Source organism: Eretmochelys imbricata, chromosome 1 (assembly GCF_965152235.1).
Source record: "Eretmochelys imbricata isolate rEreImb1 chromosome 1, rEreImb1.hap1, whole genome shotgun sequence".
NCBI lineage: Eukaryota > Metazoa > Chordata > Testudines > Cheloniidae > Eretmochelys > Eretmochelys imbricata.
In genome coordinates, this window is record NC_135572.1 from 144,235,750 (window position 1) to 144,261,794 (window position 26,045).

Here is a 26,045-nt window from a genome sequence, read left to right on the forward strand (position 1 = left end):
CGTGTTCCATCCAAACTGCAATGAGGAGCAACTTCTTTTCTGTGGAGTACATAAGACAGACCAGTTCTCTTTTTCTGACTGCTGTCAGATCTGCCACTCAAATCAAAATAATGAGGATTTTTAGATGCAGGGTCAGATCAACAGCTTGTCTGCCTATCTACAAGTTTCTAATGAACTCACCGCGTATTCTTGAAAGAGAAAATAATGCACAACACACAGGAATCTTCCTCCTGCCTTAAAATCAAGTTGAATTTTCAAATGGTAAGAAGCAGCTGTAGCATTCCATACTCTCCGTCACCCTTAGCATGGATCCTTCTCAGACCTTCATTACAATGCACCATTAAGCTTTACTGTTTATGCTAAGAGAAGGCTTCACCGTACAACATACCCCACGTCAGTGTGTGGTTAAAGATAAACACCTTGTTACCATTTAGAATAGGAAAATGGACTAAAAAGAACCAATAACTGAGCCCAGCAGGAAGTCATATCCATACACTGTATTTACGGACAATACAATTATTTTAAAACTCGATTCATTTTGAATACAGAAAAGAATTGTCGCAAATAAGTTTTCTAGTCAGACAACTGGATCTGAGATGCAGGCTGTCTTTGGACAAGTTGTCTTAAAAAGAAAAAACACATACTTAGCCTGTTTGGCCACCATGTTAAACTAGTTTAAGGAGGTCAAATTTTAGATATAAACAAGTTGCTAGTTTGCATGCTGCATTGAGAGAAATAAGATTTTTATCTGCATTTGATAGCGATACGGGCAGTAATAAAAGATAAAAAGCAAACACCCAGAGACCTGGCAATGAATGTGCTATACTCCTCCAAAATCTTCACAGGCACTGAAGGTATAAACCTTTGTACTCTTGTCTAGCTTTTAAAATATTATCTCCCAAATATTTAGACAAACTAGTAATTTGCTTCAGAACAGCTTATACTTCATTAGCAAAATATTCTGCTTCCTCTTAACATAGAATGCTGCAGATATGTGGGGATCATCATTAGAAAGCTGCAAGAAGTGCAAACTTACCAGAGTAAAAATAAAAGACACTCCTTTCATCTGTGGTGCCAGTTACGAATACAGCTATCAAAACAAGATGAAGGAAAACCAACAACTGTCTGTAGGCAGCAGCTGCTTTTTCCTGGTTATAAAAATTCCTCCAGTACATGCTCTTTAATCTATACACAGCAAAAGGGCAACATGATGCAAAAAAGTGTCAATTGTGATGAAGTACTGATTTAATCTCTTATTTTGGGTCTTTGCATTGTTTTTAAGGCCATAAGTTACTGAAGTACTCTTACAAACTCATGAATGACTGAAGATTTTCAAGCTGCATATGGGCTCAGTCCTGCATTTGTTGCAAACCTAAATATCCCAGAGTTCACTATATTTGAGTTCACGGAATTCAGTGGAGTTATGAATGTACAGTGACTGCAGAACTGGGCCTTACTTTCACATTTTGAAATTCTTTTTTGTGAGTTACAAAGCTGGGAAAATTTCTGTCAGAGAAAAGCACTTACAGCATAAACAAAAACTGCAAGCAACAAACTTAGGGCTTCAGACAGACAGAAACAAAATGTTTCCAAAGCACAGACTACCCATTTAAATAATAACATCCAAACCTTGTCTATATGCTTTTTGCTCCAGGGGTATGTAATTTCCTTAGTGTTAGGTACAGTCCTGTAGATTTAACATTACTGTTTTTTCAAAAAATATTAGCTCTGATGGAGCTATGTTCAAGACCTTTGCCACATTCCAGTTTCTCTCCTTTTATTTGCTGGAGTTGTCACGGCAAGTAAAAGGGAGTAATACAAAATCTCAGACTTTCAACTGAGAGCTTGCAGAAGACAGCAGTTTCTCCAGGCCTTCAGAAAAGTATTTTAGTAACTCCAGATTTGGCTTAAACCGAAAGATGACAAAATATAGTTCCTCTTTCTTTCATTAGTTTTAAATTCCAGCATGCCAAAATATTTCCTAACTTCCACTGAATTCAACATAAAAGTGCAAATATGTTTAACTCCCCGGTAATATTTAAATAAACACTGAAAAGTCAGATTGGCAAGTTGTCAGGAGAGGTTCTGAAGAAACTTGGAAGTGGGCTTACATTCTGCTTAGTGTGTCCCAAATATCTCTGGGCCTAGCGCAATACAGTAGAACCTCGGCGTTGCAAACACCTCAAGAATGGAGGTTGTTTGTAACTCTGAAATGTTGGTAACTCTGAACAAAACATTGTGGTTGTTCTTTCAAAAGTTTTCAACTGAATGTTGACTTAATACAGCTTTGAAACTTTACTATGTAGAAGAAAAATGCTGCTTTCCTCCCCGCTTTTTTTTAGTAGTTTACATTTAACACAGTACTGTACTGTACTGTACGTGTGTGTGTGTGTGTGTGTGTGTGTCTGCTGCTGTCAGATCGTGTACATCCAGTTCCAAATAAGGTGTGTGGCTGACTGGTCAGTTCGTAACTCTGAGGTTCTACTGTAGCCCCAAGCACATAAACAACTTTCCCCTTCTTATTGTGTACATAAGAAATTAACTACAGTATTCTATTTCAATACATACAGGTTATCAAGCAGGATTAACGGTAATGGCTCTCTATCAGTACAGCCTTGTGGGAACCTTAACTGAGAATCTGCTGATTTTTTAGCATGTATTTTGTAACCTTTAAACACTGTAGTGAGTTTAGTTTATTGTCAAGGGAATAAATCTTGACAACAGCTGTGCACTCGCAAAGATTTTTCCCTGCAAGAAGCAGTGAGCATGAATCAAAATGACTAGTATGTGTGCTGTATTATGCAAGTTGAGAAGACTCAATACTGAGAAGGATTATTAAAAATGACTGAAAACTCTTCTATTGTGCAAAGAGGTTGATTTTGGTAGTTTAGTAGCAGATGCTTTTTCCAGACTGAAGCTGAACCAGAGGTAAGTGCAAAATGCAGGTAAGTGTAACAACAGATCTATATTTTATCTTGGATAGAAAGCAGAACAGCTTTAACACATCAGTGGAAGTTCTGCCAAAGCCACAAATATTAGAACAATCTGCCCAAGCTTGTCTGCTAGGTGCAGGTCAAAGACAGCTCAACACGTCTGCACAACACAGAGCTTTAGATTTTGTTCTAAGTAATACCAACAATATGCCACAGAAAGTAAAAGGAACATCTTTCAGCAATCTTGTGATAAACAGCTACAAGTTTGTTCTCCATAAGAATGGTGCCTGGAGAAAAAGTCTTTTAGATTTCCAATTACAGAAAGTAATGCCTGGAAACTATCCCTGATCATTAAGTTTAACCATTCAACTTGTTGAGCAACTGTGGAACAGATCAGGCTGCTACTGTACTCCCTGTGTACATGATGTTCCAGAGCTTCTGTTGCCAGTACACCTCATTCAGCAATACAAACATTGAAATTGAAAGGGATATGACTTTTCTTATAGCTAGAGGTGCAGGACCTATATCACAACCCCACACTGTACTCTGCTTAGCATATTTCCTAGTTCTTTGATGAGCTAACCTTTCTCCAGTGGAAAGCCTTAATTAAGAGATGAATGTGCTCCTTTGTCCTTTTAGGTATTTGGCAATATTCAACATAGCGCACAAACATCAGGACAGTGTGACACCCAAGGAAGTGCAGAGTGGTAAACTACTCAATAAGGAATAATTCACATTTTAAAAGCTAAAAAAATTACATTTTTTCCAAAAAAAAAAAGAAAAAAAGTGTTCATGTTTGAATTGGGAAGTTTTAATTGTTCCCAAATTTAAGGTTCATAAATGTGTGAGAATCCTTTAAACAGAAGACCACGTTAACTTTATTTATGTCTTGTTAATCAATCTTAAACTTTTACTGCTACATCTTAGGTCAAATCAAGCAAGTCTTGGACTTTTAAAAAAGGTTTGTTTTAAATAAAATCATTTATATGAAGCTAGATATTTACTTTTTTAAAATCTCTTCATGATGTAAAGCCTCTCAAACTCAATCCAACACCTAAAATGAGGAAGGGAAACACAGAAATGGGAGGTGAGCAAGAGGGCTGTTTCAGACATGAGGGTTGGAGCAGGAACAGATGGAAAGGAGGAAGTAAAATCCCAACTCCCTCTCCCAATCACTGCTCCCCTCCCAAAACAATACACTGCAGAAGTGGTTACTTGCAACTCGAGTGCTTTGAAATGGACTCTGCATATTCACACTCATGGGATGTGCTGTTTGGTGCAGTCTGGATAGTGATATCTTCTTGTAGCAGTGCCTGTTAGAGTACTCATCTGCCTCTCCGACCTCTCTCCTCAGCGTTCAGAGGGGGAGGGCTGCTCCTTGCCACCTCCATTCCTTCCTACTGCTTTCTCAGCGTAAGGATTTTACACAACTCCAAAGATGATGGGAAAGAGGATGGAGGGAGTGTGGATATGCAGAGTCCATCTCGAAGATGTCTGGTTACAAGTGAGTAACTTCCACTTCTTTGGGTGTCTTCTACATAGTCACACCCAGGGGATGGTTTGGCAGTCAGTGCCTCATGACTTGATATGGGGCACTCACATGACAGACTAAGGATTGGAGTGCTAGCCTACTGAACTCAGCACATGATCTAGATGCCAGATCTAGGCAATAGTGTTTTGTAAAGATATGACTAGGCAAGGGTTCTTGCAAATTTTTTGGTGGCCTCAGAGTGCGGCCACCAACTCTTGCTGGTGGCCACCAACTCTTGCTGGTGGCCACACTGACACTTTTTCCTAAAATTATTTATTTTTCCTAAAGTCAATAAAGTAATATGCACATATATACACTCAAATCATTGTAATTTATTTATTTAAGGTTTGAGGAGTTGTTCTTTTGCAGACTCAATAATGAAAATCATGCACAGTTATCTCTATTCTTTACTAGACCTAACAGAATAGAAACACAAATAAGGTGCTTTGCACGTTCTTGTCTTTTTTATTATTGTTTCTTTTGCTTTTTTGGGAAAAGGGTTGTTTATACAACAATTCTGAAGTAAATTTAAAAAAAGCTTTGACATAACAGAAGTCCAAACAATAATGAAAAACATACCTGGGTGGCTTGGGTCTGGGGAGGGGAAGGGAGGGAAGAGGATGTACAGCTGCACTTGCAGCTGGCCTGGGGCTCCTCCCGGTAGGTGACAGGGAGCTCTGGGTTTCGGCTGGCCCGGGGCTCCTCCAGGCACATAGTGGGGCATGTCTCAGGGCTTCGGCCAGACTGGGGCTCCTCTGGTCACAGGGGAATGGGAGGGGTGTGCTCAGGTTTCTTGCTTGTGGCTCCAGGTGCAAGGGGCTCCGGCTGCTGGGGGGTGAAGTCAGGGGCTAGCCTCCCCAAAGGAGGCTCCACCGGGTGCCCACACTGCTCACCCCCTGCCCGCCTCTCGTGTCCCTCCTCACTCCCCCACCTGCTGCTCACCTCCTCACTCCCTTGCCACAGATATCTCCCTGCCCGCTGCGAGAACTCCCACTTGCTGGTTCACCTCCTCACTCCCCCACTCGTCACCCTGCTGCTGGCTCGCTGCTCACCTCCTTACTCCTCCGCCATGGCCCCCCTGCCACTCACCTCTTGCCTCCTAACCCCGCCCCTCACCCACTGCTCGCCTCGCTGCTCGCTTCCTCACCCCTTCCTTAAGTGTTGTGTGTCCCATCTGTGCAGGGGCAGCGAGTTATATGGGCCCGTGGTGCCCGGGCTCCAGCAATATTCAGGGCCCGGCTCCATCAATGTTTGGGACCAGGTCTCTCCCTCGGCCCCGCACACCTCCCCTGAATGTCCCCCGGAGCGTCCCTGCCTCAAGCTGGTGGCTGCCCCCAGCAGCTCAGCGCTGCACTCCTGCTCTGTTGGCTCCTGGCATCAACTGCTGCCACAGAGTCCACTAGTGCCAGGGCAGGCTGACCCTGACCCTGCCCTTCCACCTTGGACCCTTCCCTTTCCCGGACAACACAGGGCCACCCCCCTGCCCGCAGTTACCTCTCCTGCCCCATGCTGGGCAAGAGGCAGCCCCACGCTGGGCAAGAGGCAGCCCCACCTGCAGTGAGGGGCGGCAGCAGGGGAGGAGACGCACACATGATGGCAGCCCCCCACCACAGGGGAGGCAAGGGGGCTTCCTGGACCTGAGAGGGGCCCTAGGAGCACCTGCAGTGACAGTGGTGCGAGGTGAGTGTGCTGCCAGTAGGGATGGGGGGACCCAACCCCGGAGCTCGCTGCTGCCAGCTGGGGGGAGTCCTCCTCTGTGGCCCCAGCCCTGCCCCACCCCAGAGCCTGCATCCCCCCACCCCCCCAACCCTCTGCCCCAGCCCTGAGCCCCTTTCACACCCTAACCCTCTGCCCCAGCCCTGAGTGCCCTCCTGCATCATGAACCCCCCATCACCAGCCCCACCCCAGAGCCCTCACATTTTTACATTATTTTTTAAAATATATATCAGCTTACAAGGCAGGTGTGCAGATCTGTTCTGGGCACCATAAAAAGTATACAAACCTGCACACCCCTGCACCTGTGTCTCCAGAGAGGCAGCAGGAGCAACAGGGATGAAAGGGAGGGGCTGGTGCTTCCCCCCACAACACACACACTGCCCAGGAAACTGCTGTGGCCGCAGGGAAACCCCCTGGTGGCCACACTTGAGAAACAGTGGACTACAGCATCATGTGGCAGCCTTACATAGTAACATGTCTGAGGCATACTAAAGAAGTAGCTACATCTACAATGAGATGACTGTGGCCTTAGTGCAGTAGAACAGATGTAATCCAATAACCCTCTTCTGTATGTTGGCAACAAGAAGAAAGCCCAGGAAAGTGTGGGCCCCTTACTGAATGAGGGAGGCAACCTCGTGACAGAGGATGTGGAAAAAGCTAATGTACTCAATGGGTTTTTTGCCTCTATCTTCACGAACAAAGTCAGCTCCCAGACTACTGCACTGGGCAGCACAGCATGGGGAGGAGGTGGCCAGCCCTCTGTGAAGGAAGAAGTGGTTTGGGACTATTTAGAAAAACTGGACGTGCACAAGTCCATGAGGCCGGATGCGTTGCATCCGAGAGCGCTAAAGGAATTGGCGGATGTGATTGCAGAGCCATTGGCCATTATCTTTGAAAACTCATGGCGATCTGGGGAAGTCCCGGAAGACTGGAAAAAGGCTAATGTAGTGCCAATCTTTAAAAAAGGGAAGAAGGAGGATCCCGGTCAGCCTCACCTCAGTCCCTGGAAAAATCATGGAGGATGTCCTCAAGGAATTAATTCTGAAGCACTTAGAGGAGAGGAAAGTGATCAGGAACAGTCAGCATGGATTCACCAAGGGCAAGTCATGCCTGACTAACCTAATTGCCTTCTATGATGAGATAACTAGTTCTGTGGATGAAGGGAAAGCAGTGGACGTGTTATTCCTCGACTTTAGCAAAGCTTTTGACATGGTCTCCCACAGCATTCTTGTCAGCAAGTTAAAGAAGTATGGGCTGGATGGATGCACAACAAGGTGGGTAGAAAGTTGGCTAGATTGTTGGGCTCAACGGGTAGTGATCAATGGATCCATGTCTAGTTGGCAGCCGGTATCTAGCGGAGTGCCCCAAGGGTCGGTCCTGGAGCCGGTTTTGTTCAATATCTTCATTAATGATCTGGAGGATGGTGTGGATTGCACCCTCAGCAAGTTTGCGGATGACACTAAACTGGGAGGAGTGGTAGATATGCTGGAGGGTATGGATAGGATACAGAGGGACCTAGACAAATTGGAGGATTGGGCCAAAAGAAATCTGATGAGATTCAACAAGGACAAGTGCAGAGTCCTGCACTTAGGACAGAAGAATCCAATGCACTGCTACAGACTAGGGACCGAATGGCTAGGCAGCAGTTCTGCAGAGAAGGACCTAGGGGTGACAGTGGACGAGAAGCTGGATATGAGTCAACAGTGTGCCCTTGTTGCCAAGAAGGCCAATGGCATTTTGGGGTGTATAAGTAGGGGCATTGCCAGCAGATCGAGGGACGTGATCGTTCCCCTCTATTCGACATTGGTGAGGCCTCATCTGGAGTACTGTGTCCAGTTTTGGGCTCCACACTACAAGAAGGATGTGGAGAAATTGGAGAGTCCAGAGGAGGGCAACAAAAATTATTAGGGGACTGGAACACATGACTTATGAGGAGAGGCTGAGGGAACTGGGATTGTTTAGTCTGCAGAAGAGAAGAATGAGGGGGGATTTGATAGCTGCTTTCAACTACCTGAAAGGTGGATCCAAAGAGGACGGATCTAGACTATTCTCAGTGATAGCAGATGACAGGACAAGGAGTAATGGTCTCAAGTTGTAGTGGGAGAGATTTAGGTTGGATATTAGGGAAAAACTTTTTCACTAGGAGGGTGGTGAAACACTGGAATGCGTTACCTAGGGAGGTAGTGGAATCCCCTTCCTTACAAGTTTTTAAGGTCAGGCTTGACAAAGCCCTGGCTGGGATAATTTAAGTTGGGATTGGTCCTGCTCTGGGCAGGGGGTTGGACTAGATGACCTCCAGAGGTCCCTTCCAACTCTGATATTCTATGATTCCATGTGTATCCACCTAGTTAATATCCCTCTTCTAACCCACCTAGATAAAGACTGAGGAAATAGGAAGATTTTAGGGCTGTCAACATAGGATATATTAGGGACTTCTGAAATACTCTAGCTCCTATTAAGAAAGTAAACTAAAGCTCTCAGTGCTTAAGGTATGTAATTTAGATTCCCTTTATGGGCATGAGGTCTAGGAGAGAAAACCAGCAAGTTAATGACTTGATTAATAGAACATTCAGAAACTACTCTGGGAAGAAATCTACGGTGAGGCCTAAGAACAACTTGACCTCTATAAAGGACAGAGGATGAAGGGGTCTGCCATGAGGGCAGGTGACTTGCTCTCTTGTCTGGCTAAAAAATGGCTACCGTAAAAGTGGCCTTAACAGATCAATGAAACAAAACTATCTGCCATGGACTTAAGAGGAGGCTTCATGAGTTGTATTAAGATTAAACTGTGTTCCCATGGAGAACTGAGGTCTTATTGGTGGATTGAAGGGAGGACCCGCAAGCTACAACAGCACCCGATTCAAGTCCCATGGAGGGACAGGGTCCCTGATGTGCAGGTAGAGGCACTCTAGGCCCTTAAGGAATCTGGCTGTGATATCCTGAGCAAAAACTGACCTGCCCTCAAACGGCGGGTGGAAGGCCGAGATGGCCGCCAGATGGACCTTGATTGATGAGAGGGACAAGCCCTGGAGCTTGAGATATAAGATACAGTCTAGAATAAGCTACAGAGAAGCCCACTTGAAACGAACACCTCTGTCTGCAATCCAGCAGGTGAACTGTTTCCAATTACCAGGTAGATCGCTCTGGTGGAGGGCTTTCTACTTCCCAACAGAATGTGCTGAACCTCAGCTGAGCACTGCTGCTCCTGTGTGTTTAGCCAGGCAGCAGCCAGGCCATCAGATGTAATGCCGCCACGTTGGGGTGCAGAAGACTGCTGTGGTTCTGGGACAACAGGTCCGAACAGAGCAGTAGCTGGAACGAGTTCGCCACTGAGAGGTCCAGCAGAGTGCTGAACCAGTGTTGGCATGGCCATGCTGGCGCTATGAGGATGACCCTCGCCCTCTCCTGTTTGATTTTCATGAGAACCCTGGGTTGCAACGGCACCCGAGGGAAGGTGTACATCAGAGCCCCTGACCACAGGAGCCGGAAGACATCCCACAGGGATCCTCTGTCCATGCCCCCAATTGAGCAGAAGATGTGGCACTTCTGCCTGGACGTGAACAAGTCCACCTGGGGAGTCCCCAGCCTGCGGAAGATGGAACAGACCACCACCGGATGAAGGGACCACTTGTGACAAGACGAGAATGTCCTGCTGAGGCGATCTGCCAAAGTGTTCTTGGACCCTGGAAGGGGAGAGGTCATGAGATGGATGTTGTGCTGTAGACGGAAGTCCCAGAGCCAGAGGGCTTCCTGGCAAAGGGCAGATTACCTGGCTCTGCCCTGCCTGTTGATATACAAGACCATAGCCATGTTGTCTGTCAAGACCTGAACCACCCTGTTTTGTATATGAGATGGAAAGGCTTGGCAGGCCAGTGAAACCACCCTGAGTTCCCTGACATTGATATGCAGGGAACGATCATGACTGGACCAATGACCTTGATTGCTAAGAGCACCCAGGTGGGCTCCGCAGCCCAGGTCCGAGGCGTTGGAGACAAGGGTCACTGACGAGGTTGGGGCCATAAAGGGAACTCCTTCCAACACTGACGTGGGGTCCTGCCACCAGATGAGGGACCACAGTTCGCTGTCCAGGATCCTGATCACCCAGTCCATGCTGTGCCGGTTCGGGATATGGACCAACTTCAGCTACATAAGCATATACTGCCACGTGGCCCAACAGCCTCAGGCATGTGTAGGTGGTGGTGAGAGGGTGGGCCCGGAGGCCTGCCATGAGGTCTGTCACGTCCTGGGACCGAGTCTCAGGGAGGAAGGCCCTGGTCCGAGTGGAGTCAAGAACTACTCTAATGAATTCTGTGCATTGTACTGGTGTTAAGGTTGACTTTTTCTCGTGTATCATCAACCCCAGGTCATGACAGATGGAACATACCAGGTCAAGATGTCTCCGCACCTGATCCAGAGACCGGCTCCTTATCAACCAGTCGTTGAAGTACGGGTATATGTGGACACGCAACCCCAACATCTCAGGTAAGCAGCTACTGGCGCTATGAACCTTGTGAATGCTCTTGGGGCCGACGCGAGACCAAAGGCCAACTCTGTGAGCTGGAAATGGCACCTGCCTAATATGAAGTGGAGGAAGCACCAGTGCCCTGGGAAGATGGAAATATGGAAGTAAATCAAGGGCGGTGTACCAGACTCCTGGATCCAGGGAGGGGGATGATGGAGGCCAGGGAGACCATGCACAACTTCAACTTCTGGAGTGACTTGTTGAGGCAACGCAGGTCGAGGATGGGTCTGAGGGCTGAGAGTACTGGACCAGCATTACTGGCACCCCCCACAGGTTCCAGTATGATCACTGCGGGGCAGCACGGCCCCTCTTGCATCGGCACTGTGGCCGGAGCCTCCTCGGTCTCCTGCGTCGGAGCCAAGTCACCCTGTCTCGGTGACGTGCTAAAATCGTGATCTGACCCTGACCACTGTCCCTCCAATGGACCGTTGAGGCCTGAGTCTGCCTACTGACCCTGGTATGCAATTGATATGGGGGGAGGGGGGAAGAGTAGCGCCGCCTGCTGGAGGAACGGTACCGGGGCCAAGGCGAACGACGCCGAGATCCTGAACAAGCCCTCCAGGATGGAGACTGACGACGAGGATACCTTCTGGGAGAGGATTTTCAGCGTCTAGGCAACCTATGGCCAGATGGTGATCGGTACCAGTGGTATGGGGAGTGACCCCATGAGTCCAGAGTCCCTTTCCTAGTAGGAGGGGATCTCGATGGACATCTAGGCCTTCTGGCCGGCAAGTTGCAGTGCCAGGTCTTGAGGCTACAGCGACGGGACTTGTGCCTGTGATCCAGCGACCTGTGGTGCTACGCCAGTCTATGCTGCAGCCACCCCAGTGGCTCTCCCCTTCGGTGCCACAAGCAGAGCCATGTTGGTCACCTGACGTGGCACCTGTGGAGCCGGTCAGCCTTGCTCCTTAGCTGCTGGGACTGCTTAGGGCACTGAAGGCCTCATAACTGGCTCGGAACCCCTGCCGCTGCCTGGGGTGGATGGCAGGTCCCTGGAAGGGCTGGTGGGTCTGACTTCTGCAGTACCCCCATGACTCCGCATAGCGGGCGCATGACTTGACAGGAGGTCCTTTGCCTGAGGCCCCTCTCTCCTTTGGTGCTTCTTTTCTTCAGCCTCTTCTTCGGTGCAGGCAAAATGGAACAGTGCTGGGTCGAAGCCGTCGCCGGAGGTGTCTGCCGAGGCCAAAGTGCTGGCCGTGGGTGCTGTGGTGGAGGGTTCCAACGCTGGACGGAGAACCGCCTCCATCAATAACACTCTCAAGCAGATATCCTGCTCTGTTTGGGTCTGTGGGCGAAAGTTCTTACAGATGTTTTTCCTATGGCCTTCACCCAGACACTTAAGGCGTCGGCCTGCTGCATGACACACATCTTGAAGCTGGGGGAATAGGCCATGCCCCGCTGAGGGGAAAGTCCCCACTGGGACTTTCTTGACTAACTAACACTATCAAGTAACTATCTATAAAACTATGTACAACAACCACTAAACCAGTCAATAGATATCCTCTGCTGCTCTTGCGAAGCAAGACAAGGTGGTGCAGTCAACCGTCACAGGCAGTAAGAAGGAACTGAAGAGGACGCAGGGCCGGCAGCGCCTGATATATCGCCACATGGGAGCGCCACTCCAGTGGGCGCCATAGCTGGCCCTACGGATACTGCTAAGGCAGAAATCTCTGACAACTGTGCATGTGGGTACGCACACACCTAAAATGGAATTGACATGAGCAAGTGCTCGAAGAAGAATAAAATGCGTAGAGATGCAGTGTATCCCATCAGTGAACAAAAAGAAGCACCAAATTTAGTATAAATACTATATTTATTTGCAAACATGTTTTAATAGTTACCAACCAATGAGAATCAACTTTTCTTTTGGAAAGTAAACAATACAAACGCAAAACATAATTAAAATTGATTATTTAAATCAAGTTTCTTGCTTAAATCGGTAATTTAAATCAAGTCACCCAGTTTATGTCCAATTTAAACTGCAAGCTCATTGGGAGAACAAATGTATCTGCCTTCATTGTAAGAAGGCCAAGCCTGCTGACAACCCTTAAATAAAAAATGGTTTACTGACTAATTTGAAGTTATGAAGAAATAAGTGACAGGAAGTAAGAGGGTTTTCCCACACCTAAAAGTGTAATCACTGACCTTTGCAATAGCAACAGCTTGTTGAGGATAATATAGCGAAGCACCAATCCCCATGAAGCCCACTGGATACACCAACCTCTTTATTTTTGAACCTGTTCCATGGAAGAAAATATTTTCTGTTAGAGTACACGTTCTCCAGAAACTTGGATAGTGTTACTGTACTTTTTATATATAATCATTCATTAGGTACATTAGAATTTACCACATCAGTAACTGTTTAGTTTAAACTACTTGCCTAAGATGTACTAGTACTGATATACTAATTTTTCACTCTTTTGAGAAGTAATTTTTAAACAGAATCTTTCAGTGAAAACTACCTCATAACTAAATCTGACGTGGGGATTCAAAAAAATCCAGTGGAATAAAAAATTTAAAGTGAAGGTTTTGGTTAAGAAATATTGCTATGAGAATTATATAAACTTCTGTTCATGAAATGAATGTAAATGCTTCTAATATGCTAAGATAGAATCCATTTGGCATATCAAGCAGGAGGCATGTTCCATAACAGAGATCAGCCTTTACCAACTACCATAAAATAGTTCTACCACATGTACATTTGTGATATAGGTTTTCTTCCTGTTGGACTCATTATTAAGGCTGCATGTCTGTCACGGAGGTCCCTGATTCCGTGACTTCTGCAGTGCCTGGTGCTAGCTCAGGGACTGCCTGAACCGGGCAACCCCTGGGCCAGCAGCAGTTTGGGTGTGTGGGAGGGGCTGGGCAGGCGGTTGGGGTTTGGGGAGGCGCTTACATGGGGGACTCCCCTGCTCACACCGGCATGTCCCTGCAACTCCTAGGCGGATGGGCCAGGGGGCTCCGTGCACTCCCCACACCCTGTGGTTCCCGGCCAATAGGAGCTACGTAGCTGGTGCCTGTGACAGGAGCAGCAATCAGAGCCCCCCAGCCCGCCCATCCCTTAGGAGCTGGAGGGACACGTCGGTTGGAGCCCAGTAGGGAGCCTGCCAGCCCCCCTCACACACACACCCCCCACCAGCAGGAGTCTCGGCTGTGTGCCACTGCCTGCCCCCCACTCCCAGCAGGGGTCCCAGTCCCCCCTGCCCACCCTCTCCAGCACCCCGGCCAAGTTTTAGTTAGGAGTATATAGTAAAAGTCATGGACAGGTCATGGGCCACGAATTTTTGTTTACTGCCAGTGACCTGTCCATGACTTTTACTAAAAATACCCGTGACTAAAACATAGCCTTACTCATTATATACTTCAGAGTTAAAACTCATTGTAAACTAGCTTTTTGACATTTCAAGCTCAGATGTGAAAATAAAGTGCTTTGATTTTTGTATTGTGAATAAGCGACTTGCATTTCAAATCAGGCCCACCCCGAAATCATAAGATGGGGTTAAAAAGATAAAATTGTGGGTTCTTTTTATTTATCTTCCGGTTCTTAAGCCTTTAGGGTACCCAAAGGCCATGCATTTCTTTTTTTTTTTTTTTAAACGAAAATAGATTCTCAAATAATCACGACTTCTGAAGTTGGAACTTTAAGAAAAACATCTACAATCATGATTTGGCAATGTTCTCATTTAAATAACATCACGAGTGCTAAGCAATATGTTTGTTCACTGCCAGAGAATAATCAAAACGAATTTAATTGGATAAGTGTTAATACATTTGTCTGCTATAGTCACACATCACTTCCAGTTTCTAAATGGCCAGTTACTCACTTCCAGTTTGTTCAAAGAACATGTGAGTTTGTTCAAAATGACTGCTCGTCTCTGATTTTGTTAATAAAAACCACTATTTGGCTGTACAAACCATTATCAACAATATTTCCTATCAAGTTACAGCATTCATCCATATCAACATAATGATTCACCACAGAGACAGTTAAACAGTGTCACATATTAAGAACTTCTACAAAAATGAGCAAACATAGAACCTCAGAGTTCTGAACACCAGAGTTACAAACTGATTGGTCAACCACACACCTAATTTGGACTGGAAGTACGTAAGCAGGCTGCAGCAAAGACCAAAACAAAGAAGAAAAAAGAAGCAAATACAGTACAGTACTGTGTTAAATGTAAACTATGAAAAAAATTAAGTTTAAAAAAAAAGATTTGACAAGGCAAGGAAACTCTCTGTGCTTGTTTCATTTGTACTAAGATGGTTAAAAGCAGCATTCTTCTTCTGCACAGTAAAGTTTCAAAGCTATAGTAAGTCAATGTTTAGTTGTAAACTTTTGAAAGAACAACCGTAACGTTTTGTTCTGAGCTATAAACATTTCAGAGTTATGAAAAACCTCCATTTTTGAGGTGTTCATGAGTCTGAGGTTCTACTGTATTTCAAATTCCCTTTCCTAACAAAGCACAAATATACTGTTTTTTTTAAGCAATGTAATTAAATGTTATATTTCTACACTATAAAATATGAATAAATATGTTACATTACACTGTAACTTACTTCTAGGTCAGCTCTACGTAGAGATGAGACCACAATAAAATTCAAGAACCTTGCTTTGTCAGTTAACTTGCCAATTAAAGGGACACAGTCAACAAATTTCAAAACAAAAGGTTTGGGGTTTTTTTGCCTACTGTTGTTAAAATTAACTCCTTGTGTGTGATAAAGATGAAAGGAAAAAAACCTCTCTTTTTTTCAGTTGGCTTACTTTACAGACCGACAGTCAGCTTCATTGTTTGTTGATAGCTACAGGGCCTGGAGAAGGGCGTTCACTATGTGTAATAGCATTATCAGAGCTGAAACTGAAAGAACAAGCAGCAAGCCGAGGCAGGTGTGAGCCCAGACAGCAAAAGCGGGTGGGAGAGGGAGTGGGTGCGTGAACATATTTGATTATGTAGCTTGCAGGTCCACCCAAAGGCCCTTTCTAAACAAAGAGAGGAGCACAAAAACTAATTAAAAATAATTTTGAAGAAAACTAGCACAGGAATTGGCAGCATCCCTTTAATCCAATTAGTTCATAATTGATTAGTCTACTTAATTTCATTAAGTAAACTGTAAAGAAATAGCTGCTTATCGGTAACTGTCTTCGTAAACTGAATGATGCACACTTCAGAGAGCATTATCTGCTAAATTACTATAAAGCAGAATCTTCACAGTTACAATATTCAAATGTCATGTTTAAATTAACTGAATAGTTATGACAAAAAAAGTCTGCAAACAAGTTATTAAGAAATGCATCCGATTTCCCTTACATCATTAACTAAAAATTACTTTCCCCCCCCCCCCTTCAAACAACACGCCACCACACTGAGACTGGGACTGTCAGGGGTAGTGCAATTAAATCAAGAAAAAGATTATTTTTATAAACTGAATGCTTTAGCATTCAATTTGGTTGATAAATTGCAATTCCAGTGTTCCTATTAGATTTCATCATATTAATTACTATAAGCGCCATTCAGTATTGGTGTCTTTTATAGACCAAGTTTCTGTAACCAACAGAATCCATAAACACTGAAATTAAACAATATAAAAAAAAATTTTTGTAGCAGAAATAATGTGCAGCAAGATACATTTCTGAGTCCTGATTTAATTGCACATATTGTAGTTAAAGAGGTATTCATTTTTATTGGATGTTAAATGATTTACCCCAACATCATAAAATAAGCCATTTGAAAAGAGCACCTACCTCTAGAAAGAGAGAGTCCAACAATTCCAGCAAAACCAATCACACCAAGCCTTGGGTAAAATCCTGGCGGGGGATTTTTGAGAAATTCACAACTTTCTAAAATGAAATCAGACCACAATGCATCAATGTAATCGAAAGACCTTATGATGAAAATGAACCGCTAACACATACGAGCAAGTGTTACAAAACACTATTTTAACTGACATTTGGCTCTAGTGGCAAAAAAATTAAAACTTCTGCAATCTTCTCTATTGACACATATATGAACTACTTGTTGATTCACTGGCAGACTGTTGCTTCATTTATTTGGGAGACATTAATTGAAACATTATTGTTTCTTGAAAGTTCTAGGAGGCACATATTTTCATGCCGACTGTTACACGTTATCATTTGCCTTTGGAAAAGAGGATCTGTTCATCGCAGCATTTCGCTTTTTCAGACTGCTTCTGTAAGGGTGTTTTAGGTGACAGACTGACTGGCACAGTTATGAGTTCTATATACCATCAAAGCTGTGGGCTTCCTGCAGTAGAAGCAGAGTCATTTTGCAGAATGTCACAATCTAATGGTTCTAGCTACCTCTTGATTCTGTTAAAGTCCTTATTTCCCAATACGACAGAAAGATAGGTGTGGAGAAGGAAAAAAAAAAACCTTTAGAGTCAGTCCATTTCAGGAAAGCGCATGTAAAACTCTTGTATTTTTAGAGTTTGCTAGAGTAATACTTCTAAATAAATTTTCAAAATTTAATTTAAAGAATATATATTACATACACACACACTTTTTAACAAGGTGTGTGTGTGTGCACACGCATGTGTGAGAGAATGTGAGAGAGAAAACAGAATTTCACTATTTCCAGTCTGAACAGATATTTAAGTTTCAGAAAACAGAAAGCAGTTTTACTAAAATTTCCAAAGACTATCATTATTCAAGTGCTTCATACTAATAACTAACACTAGTAAGTATTGGAAGGCAATGATCTATGAACACTCATTTATTAAGCCAGAAGGGGCTCCCCTCCCCTTGACCTCCTGCCACACACTTAACAGAACATCAGCATTGTAGAACGATTTTTAAAATGAGTCTACTACACAAAAAATGTTTTCAGAAACTAGTGTAATTTGGAGGGAGGGAAATGAGTCCATAGCTCAACTTTAGTTTATTAGGCTCTCATCAGTTGCATCAATAGTGTTGGTATTTACAAAACAGTTACATTTATATCCTGTTGCCACCTGGTTATGCATGCAATTTCATTTCCCCATTAGCTGAGTTTCCTGCTGTTTGCTGTCTGATACAAAACCTCTTGTGGTTTTGTCATGTTATGCTTTGTTTTAGTCAGCTGACAAAACCAGGAAGACAACTGTGCATTTATTTTACTTCCTCATTCACACAGTTTCAGTTAAAAATGAAATGCAAACAATTATTTTAATTTGCCATTAAAAGTATACAACAACTGCTGGAAATGGCCCATCTTGATCATCACTACGAAAGATTTTTTCTCTCTCTCTCCTGCTGGTAATAGCTCACCTTAACTGATCACTCTCGTTATAGTGTGCATGGTAACACCCATTGTTTCATGGTCTCTGTGTATATAAAATCGTCCTACAGTATTTTCCACTTCATACAGCCGATGAAGTGGGCTGTAGCCCATGAAAGCTTATGCTCAAATAAATTTGTTAGTCTCTAAGGTGCCACAAGTACTCCTGTTCTTTTAACATAAAAAGATGTCCCATCCTCCCCTGCCCCCCGACTTATGCATGTATATAAACTTAGATAATCCCTTGCTGCACCAGGCCTCAGAATTAAGGTAATTTAAAAGGTGATTCTTTTTCTTGCATTGTAACATAGGAATTGCCAAGACTAGAGCAACAGTCCAGCATCCTGTTTCTAACAGTGGCCAGTCCCAGGTGCTTCAGGAGATGCAAGAAATTTATAATTATGGAATAAACTGCCTTTAGAGGAAGTTTCTATCTAGTATCACTAGTTAGTAATACATCTGTGCTCTGAAAACAGAAATGTTATATCTCTAACTTTGTCAATTTACCTGATTCAAGGGTGGATGTAATCAATATCCATATAAATATGTTATCCTTTTATTAATTCTTGGCCTCAAAATAATCTTGATGCCATAAGCTCCCAAGGGTTATTTGGGACAGTGTGTAAAAGGTATTTCCTTTTATGTGTTTGTGGCTGTTCAAGAAGATGTTCAGTTAAATTGTGTTTGTAGTACAAGAACTGGTAAATAAGAAAGGCTGATTCAGGTGCAAAATAACGAATGATCTAAAAGCTATTACATCCTTTCTTGTGCCCCAACACTGCGCGAGCAGATCCCTATGCCCATGTGGTGCCTCACTGAGGTCCGTTTTGGTCACCCTATCTCAAAGATATAGCAGAAATAGAAAGTAATCTACAAAGAGGTGATGAGAAAGATCAGAAATATAAAAAGAATTCCCTATGTAGATGTTCATAAGATTGGGATAGTTTAGTTTAGAGAGAGATGAGAAATGTGCAGATTCAGTTATTGAATTTAAAACAGTCAGCTCAGATTAATTTGAGAACACTGCCAAAGTGTGAGCGGTTTCTGTCTTCTCCCATGTCCCACCAACCCAGGCAACCCCATAGTGAGATTGGAGAGGTCAGATTTTGGCCAGCTAATCTTGAATGACACAGGTAAGGCCAAATAAAGCTATCTGTAGATTCTACTATTTTCACAGAGTGATTTGCATTGGCTGCCCATGAACAGATAGCATCTTGTTCCCTGCCTGGTCCAATTATCCTAGATGCTCCTTTAACTGATACCGTGGATGTTCTTTACGTGGTCCCATTACTTAGAGCCTGTCCACACCATGGATGCTGCAGGTGTGCCTGTATAGTGCCATAATGTAGTCACTTGCTACAGAGACAGAAGTGGTTTTTCCACTGCTGTAGTTAATCCACCCCCTAGAGAGAAAGGGGTGAGAATGACCTAGCTGTGTGTATACTGTGGCTTTGGTCAGTTTAACTACATCTCTCAGGGTTGTTAATTTTTTTTACACCCCTAGCTCAACCCAGCTATGTTGCTTAAGTTTTTGGTGTAGACCAGCTCTTACTCTTGCACTGTTTACGACAGACACAGGACTATGCTTTTAATTATCAAAAGCATAATACCATGATGCTCAACAAAAGAAATCCAATAAATCCATAGCATAAATAGCAGAAAGATTTGAAGTTCCTTTACTCACACAATGTGCTGAACAATGCTTAAGGGAGCTTTGAGCTAAGAGAAGGCACATGTAACCATAGCCATGCATCATAATTTTTCCCCATCAAGCACCTCACCTATTAGTAAAGAAAAATGTAAGCTGATTTACCTTTACCACGTTCAACAGTTCTTTCTACTTTGGGCATAGCTTTAGTGTAAAGAGCCTTAAAAAAAAAAAAAAAGAAGATGATTAAACATACAGTAGCAAAACAGAAGTAACTTGATTAATAACCTGATGAAGAGCAACAACATTAGTTTTATACATTCCATGTCAATTCAGGCACAACAGCCTTGTATGTTCGAGACTGTTAAATATGCTTGCAGGTCTTTTTATTCAGGATCAAATCAGCAAACAAAATTAAGCATTGTTTTCTGCCAAAACTGAACGATCTCACAGTCAGCATAGAGTATTCAGAAAACTAAAGGGACTTCTCTGGTACATTTGTGCAGTTCTGATTTTATCCATGCTACCAAGACCTCTTCCCTTCTGTCCTCTTCTCCCGTTCCCTTCTCCACTCCCAGTTCTGTTTGCCTAGTTTTACACTTGACATTAAACACAGCAAGGAATATTTTCAACTGTAAATTCTGAATGAAGATGGTGTCCACTGCCTCAAAAATTAAGAGACGACAAAAGTTAGCACTACACCAAGCTCCTGATCATAGAGCAGAAATTAAGGAATTATGCAGCTGCTCTCCTACCACACCATGCTCAGGTATCTTGGCATATCCATGCATTACAAAATAAATGAGTTATCACAGAAGAAGGCGGCCATATAGCTATACAGTAACTCATTGCTAGTGATCCATGGAGACACATTACTGATTTTGTATGCAATTATTTTCCCTTTTGCCAGACTAGATTATGACAAATCGGTATACCAGTATTCTTGGAGGGTATGAGGGTTAAACACACACGCACACCAATTTAATTCATGAAAAAAATGAATTAGTCCAGAGGCTCAGTGCTGAAGCTACTGATAGTTGTCCCAACTGCAGGAATAACTTCAAGACTTCTCCTGTACTGGAAGCACTCAGCTCATGAAGCAAGAATTCACACTGCTCTTATTCTTCAGCTACTGAGAAACTTAATCTTACAAATGCACTGAAGCCTGCCTTGACAGAAGTAGAACATCTTAATATTTACAGGGAGATACTGCACAAAACTACCACCAGAGAGGTAAACAAATCAATAAGTAATACACACATGCATAGAGTTAAGATGTAGGGAACAATCTTGCAATACCACTTAAATAATTTTACACCCTAAATTTCAGGTACAAGGAAATGAAAGCACTAAATTAGTATGCTGGGTAAGGGAACAATATCTTTAGGACTCTTATTTCTTTATTTGCAGCAGTAACAACAAACAAAATCTACCACGGAGAAAGAGTTCACATGGGGTGGATTTAAGCATAAATAAATCAGTTTATGGGAGTTGGTTATGCTATCAGCTGGTACAAAAGAGCAAGGTCTAAAGATTTTATAGCATGTTAATAAAAGCCTGAACTTCTGTCATGCAGAGTATGATGCTCTCTGTTTCACAGCTTTGAATAGTTAAAGTAGCCTTTTAAACAATTTTTCTAACAGTTAACAATTATCAAAGGCATAAAATGGTATATGAATCTACTCAAAAGTGGTTTTCATATTTTTCTGGGATTAAAACAATTTTTAAATATCATCTGAAAGAGCCCCCCCCAAAATGCTACTTTCTGTAACACAATGGGAGAAAAACTCTCCTTGAGATCAAAGTCTAAATCAAGTCCATAAATCTTGCACTTTCGTCGCCTACTGTGTCAACTATGTCTGTTAAAAACACCACAGTATGGTGATATTGCAGACAGGAAAGCTATCAGTCATGAAGAAGTGGGCAATACATACCGCACCATAGAATCATAGACTTTAAGGTCAGAAGGGACAATTATGATCATCTAGTCTGATCTCCTGCACAACGCAGGCCACGGAATCTCACCCACCCACTCCTGTAACAAACCCCTAACTTATGTCTGAGCTAGTGAAGTCCTCAAATCGCAGTTTAAAAGACTTCAAGGTGTGTCATACTATACAAATTATTACTATGTAAACAAAAATAAGGCAGGATAGGAGATTAACAGACCACAGAGCTTTACAGTACAGAACAGTAAATACTCTCAGTCAGTCCAACTGAACTTCCAGACAGGTTCTGGAACCTCTCTGAAGTTCCACTCCCAGCATGATGTTTACACTGGTTGTTCCAGGCAACCAACAGAACACAGGAATTTAAAGAGGTCAGACCCTGCATCTAAACAGCCATAAGCAGAAAGCCTTTCAGATCCCAGTTAACATGGAAGCCCAAATACCACAGTAACGGGTATGACACATCAGGGATTATCTCAGTGTCAAATTGGAAAACCCATTTTATTTTGAAAAGGCTATGCATTTCAATCTCCATTTTGATTGCCACCTTTAGTGTGGCATTGTTGTGCATCCATTTTGTAACAGGGATTTGACAACTCAGTGGACAGGCTGTCTAGCAAGCTGTGACAGAGGAATCAAGGGACATTGACATTGAATGGCTGTACCCTAGTGAAACAAAGATTTGCTACCAGAAGACCAATGACTTTGAATGAGACTCTACCCAGAACCCATGAGGGGGACAGGCATAGCTTAGAGCAGAGACCGGCAACCTTCGGCATGTGGCCCAGCAGGGTAAGTCCCCTGGCGGGCCGGGCCAGTTTGTTTACCTGTCACATCCACATGTTCGACTGATCGCAACTCCCACCGGCTGCGGTTTGCCACTCCAGGCCAATGGGGGCTGCGGGAAGTGGTGTGGGCTGAGGGGTGTGCTGGAACTTATAGTAATGGGATCATTCTAACCAAGGGACTCAGGACATTCCAATCTTTTGGAAGCAACCAGAGACTTAAGACAGCAGTTTATTCCATCACTGCTATAAACCTGATCCAAGAACTTTGCAATTATTGTATGTATTTGATTCCTTTGACCATTTTAACTCTCACCTCTTTCTTTTCTCTTATAAATAAACCTTTAGACATTAGATACTAAAGGATTGGCAACAGCGTGATTATTGAGTAAGATCTGAGTTATATATTGACCTGGTCCTTTGGGATCAGAAGACCCCTTTGTTTGATTAAATTGGTTTTCAATAACCACTCATCATTAAGCCTAGTGTCTGGATAGCGATACAAGGACTGGGATACCTAAGGAGACTGCATTTCTGACTTCTTGTTAGCCAAAGTTTACTTTTGTTGCTGGCTAGGTATATCTTATGGAAGAATAACCACCAGTTTTGGGGTGCGTTTGCCCTATTTCTTCGCATTTTGTCCTGAATCTGGTATTTTCAGTTGTGACCCACTGAGGCACAGTGACCGCTGGTGAACATGTTAAAACAACAGGGAGCTCCAGAGGGCTGTGGCACTGGTTCTGGGGTCTACACAGCCAGATTGCAGGGTCCCATTGCCAAGAAGGGTGTCTGACACATGCTTGAGTGACATGGGCTAGGAAGAATGATCAGTCACTATCCAGACCAAAGAAGTTTAGAAGCACATGGGATTCAGCTTTTCAATACTATTGTAATGAACTGGTGCCTACTCAGAGAGGAGGACTGGGGCCATGTTCTGACAGAGAACACTCACTTTTATCTGTGTATTTCTAAATTGGGAAGTGGGGGTTGTTTGATATCTCTCTCTCAAACAGGTTTTTCCCCCGTCAAACCTGGGATCTCAAACAATTTTCTAAATTTGTTCTTGAAGGCATTTCAATTAATTTAATAAGCTTTTTGTATGAAATTTTTTTAAAAAATTAGATGCAATAAATTATAAAAAAACACTCATAACTGTACAATTCCACAAAGAACAAACATATGCAAGTTTGACACACAGGGTAATGCTCAACGAGTAAGACAGCAGTCTAACACTTTCTCCCATCCTCAGTATTCAAAGAAAGTCCTCAGTCTCTCAGAGTATCTGGTGGGGGGGATGACTCTTTCCCAGACATTCCATCACGTTTTTAGGGGAGTATATTTCTTCTCTTTCTTGCAGAACTCTGACTTGATGGGTCAACTTTTCCAATACTAGTATTTCCCATACTTTTTGCAACCAGTTAATTGATTTCTCTTTTACCACCTTGCAACTGTGATACTTGCTGCAGTTAAGAGATGGGTCATAAAGTTCTTTATGGCTTTCAGACAGTGCAGAATTTTCACAATTATGCCAGTTATCTGACAGCTGGCAACCAGCATTCCTTAGTAGAGTTCCCAATCTCTATCCAAAAATGTCCTAATTTTTCGACAGGTCCATCATCTGTGAAGACACCCGTTTCATTACATGCTCTCAAGCATTTGCCCATCCCTGTACCACAGACGCATTTGATTTTAAGACAGGTTAGGTACCATTGGTCCCTCAGGTTCCTGACACACTGATCCATGTATGTTCCCAATCTTTGCTCTTCATTTCCATACCCAAGTCCATGTTCCACGTTTTTATGAATGTGCGGTCTTCCTCTGATGTCACCCAGTTTGGAGTGGCTCATAACCGTGAGAGCCAACTTCAGGGCAGACCACCTCCACTCCCTTGAGCTGATGGGCAGGGAGGGGGGTGTACTCACTGACTGAGGATGCTCCTTGTGGTGCTCCAGTACTTTGAGCTGTAATACATAAGCTTCCATCTGTTTCTGGTGTGCCCTCTCCTCAGCTTCTAGTTAGCACACCAAAGATGTGGAACTTCTCGAACTGTTCATTAGCCATGCATCTTTGGTGGGCTCTCTCCTCAGCCTCTTCATTGGCTTTGACTGCTGCTTGGGTTGCCTCAGACTCCCTGATGCACAGCTCTGCCATCATTCTCTCGTGCTTATGTTCTGTGACTATTTGTTAACCTTTAAAAACTCTCAATATCAAGTTTACACTTTCAAAAGTGCTGGGTTATGATCTATAAGACAAACTGACCTGTGGCACATGAATCCTGCCAAGACTACTCAAATTATCATGTTGTCTGTAGTGGCTCATGACTCAGGGAAGACTGCCAAGAAGCAGGGCAGACAATCCAAACTGGTTGTATGTTCTATAATTAGATTTCACCAACCCAGTAACAAGTATGAACTCCTAAAGCACTATAACAATATTACCATGGAGTCAAAAGATACTCCTCTCGGGCATTCCAGTCTATGTTGCCACCCAGACAAACTGGATTTAGTGACAGGCAATCACTTTACACCAAAACAAACAAACAATAATGTTCAGGATACTCCCTCTACCAAAGGACCAGTTACTAACTCCTGGTCAATTTGCACTTTAGATCTCACACCAAAGACAACACCTGTAGCTTCTATAGTAAGCTATCTAAGGATTTATTAACTAAGAAAAGAAATGAGAGAGTTATTATAACGTTAAAGCAGGCAAGCATATATACACAAATGAGTTACAGTCCATGGTTTTAAAAGGTGAGAGATGTAGCAATCTGTCAGCTCTGAATGTCTTTTAGGGCTAACCCAAGTTGACCCTGGGGATCTCTGCTTTGGTTTTGTAGCTCTAACTCAGTGACAGTCCAAACAGCAAAAGAGAGATGAAAAATTTTCTTAGCAGGCAGCTATTTTTATTTCCTTCTTCCAGAATTCAAGCTGATGGGACAAGACCTTTTGCAAGCAGCCTCTTCTTTGGAAGTAAAGGGCAATTAAAGTCTTCATATTGTCATGTCTCACAATGGCTCATTTAGTTTTGATAGGCCTTCTTGATGGTTAGGAGATATCCCTCCTGACTGAGGGGGGGGGACAGTTTTAGAGCAAACAGTTTTTAGTTACAAACCAAAAACTTAAATATTATCTTATGTGATAAAGAAATTATAAGTGAGATTATGAAATGCTTGTAAATTGTTGCATGTGTTAATGTCTAAACACGTTGTTATAAATCCAATACCCATCTTAACCATACTAAACACAGGTGAAACAGACTGGTTTCCAGCAATGAACTGGTCAGTGCTTGGCTGAGGTCTAAAACCTTGGCAAGAGCCAGCACCCAGTCTGCCAGTATCACAGTGACAACTTAAAATAACTTCATCTAAAGATGGAAAGTAGACGCTTGTGTTTCATAGGTTCGATGAGTAATTTTTCAAAATCTGTCAATTTTTTTTGCTTATGATTGTTTTTGGAAGATTATGGATTGAAAACTCTCTCAGTTGCAAATATTCATACCGCAGAACTTCTTCTGCAAGCTGTTGAAGCTCTTCAAACCATCTGAATGTAGCTTCTCTGAATACCTGACCGAATCTCATATTATCAATAAGCTCCCAGGACATGTAGCTTCCCAGAATTTTATTAGAGTTGAATTCATTGTTTTCAGCTATGGACAATGGGTAAGGGCTTAGTTTTTTTTTGTTAT

The 26,045-nt window shown here is 43.2% G+C and overlaps 1 protein-coding gene across 5 annotated transcripts in view; it reads right to left on the reverse strand.

Moving 5' to 3' along the window:
• Positions 1 to 26,045, reverse strand: part of APOO (apolipoprotein O) — a 71,810-nt gene that overhangs the window by 23,447 nt on the left and 22,318 nt on the right. For all 5 annotated transcript variants that reach the window (XM_077816845.1, XM_077816854.1, XM_077816835.1 and 2 more), the window contains 3 exons: positions 19,790 to 19,844; positions 16,446 to 16,541; positions 12,848 to 12,939 (listed from right to left, as the gene is read on the reverse strand). In XM_077816845.1, the coding sequence (XP_077672971.1) occupies positions 12,848 to 12,939; positions 16,446 to 16,541; positions 19,790 to 19,844 (243 nt within the window). The remainder of the gene's footprint in view (positions 1 to 12,847; positions 12,940 to 16,445; positions 16,542 to 19,789; positions 19,845 to 26,045) is intronic.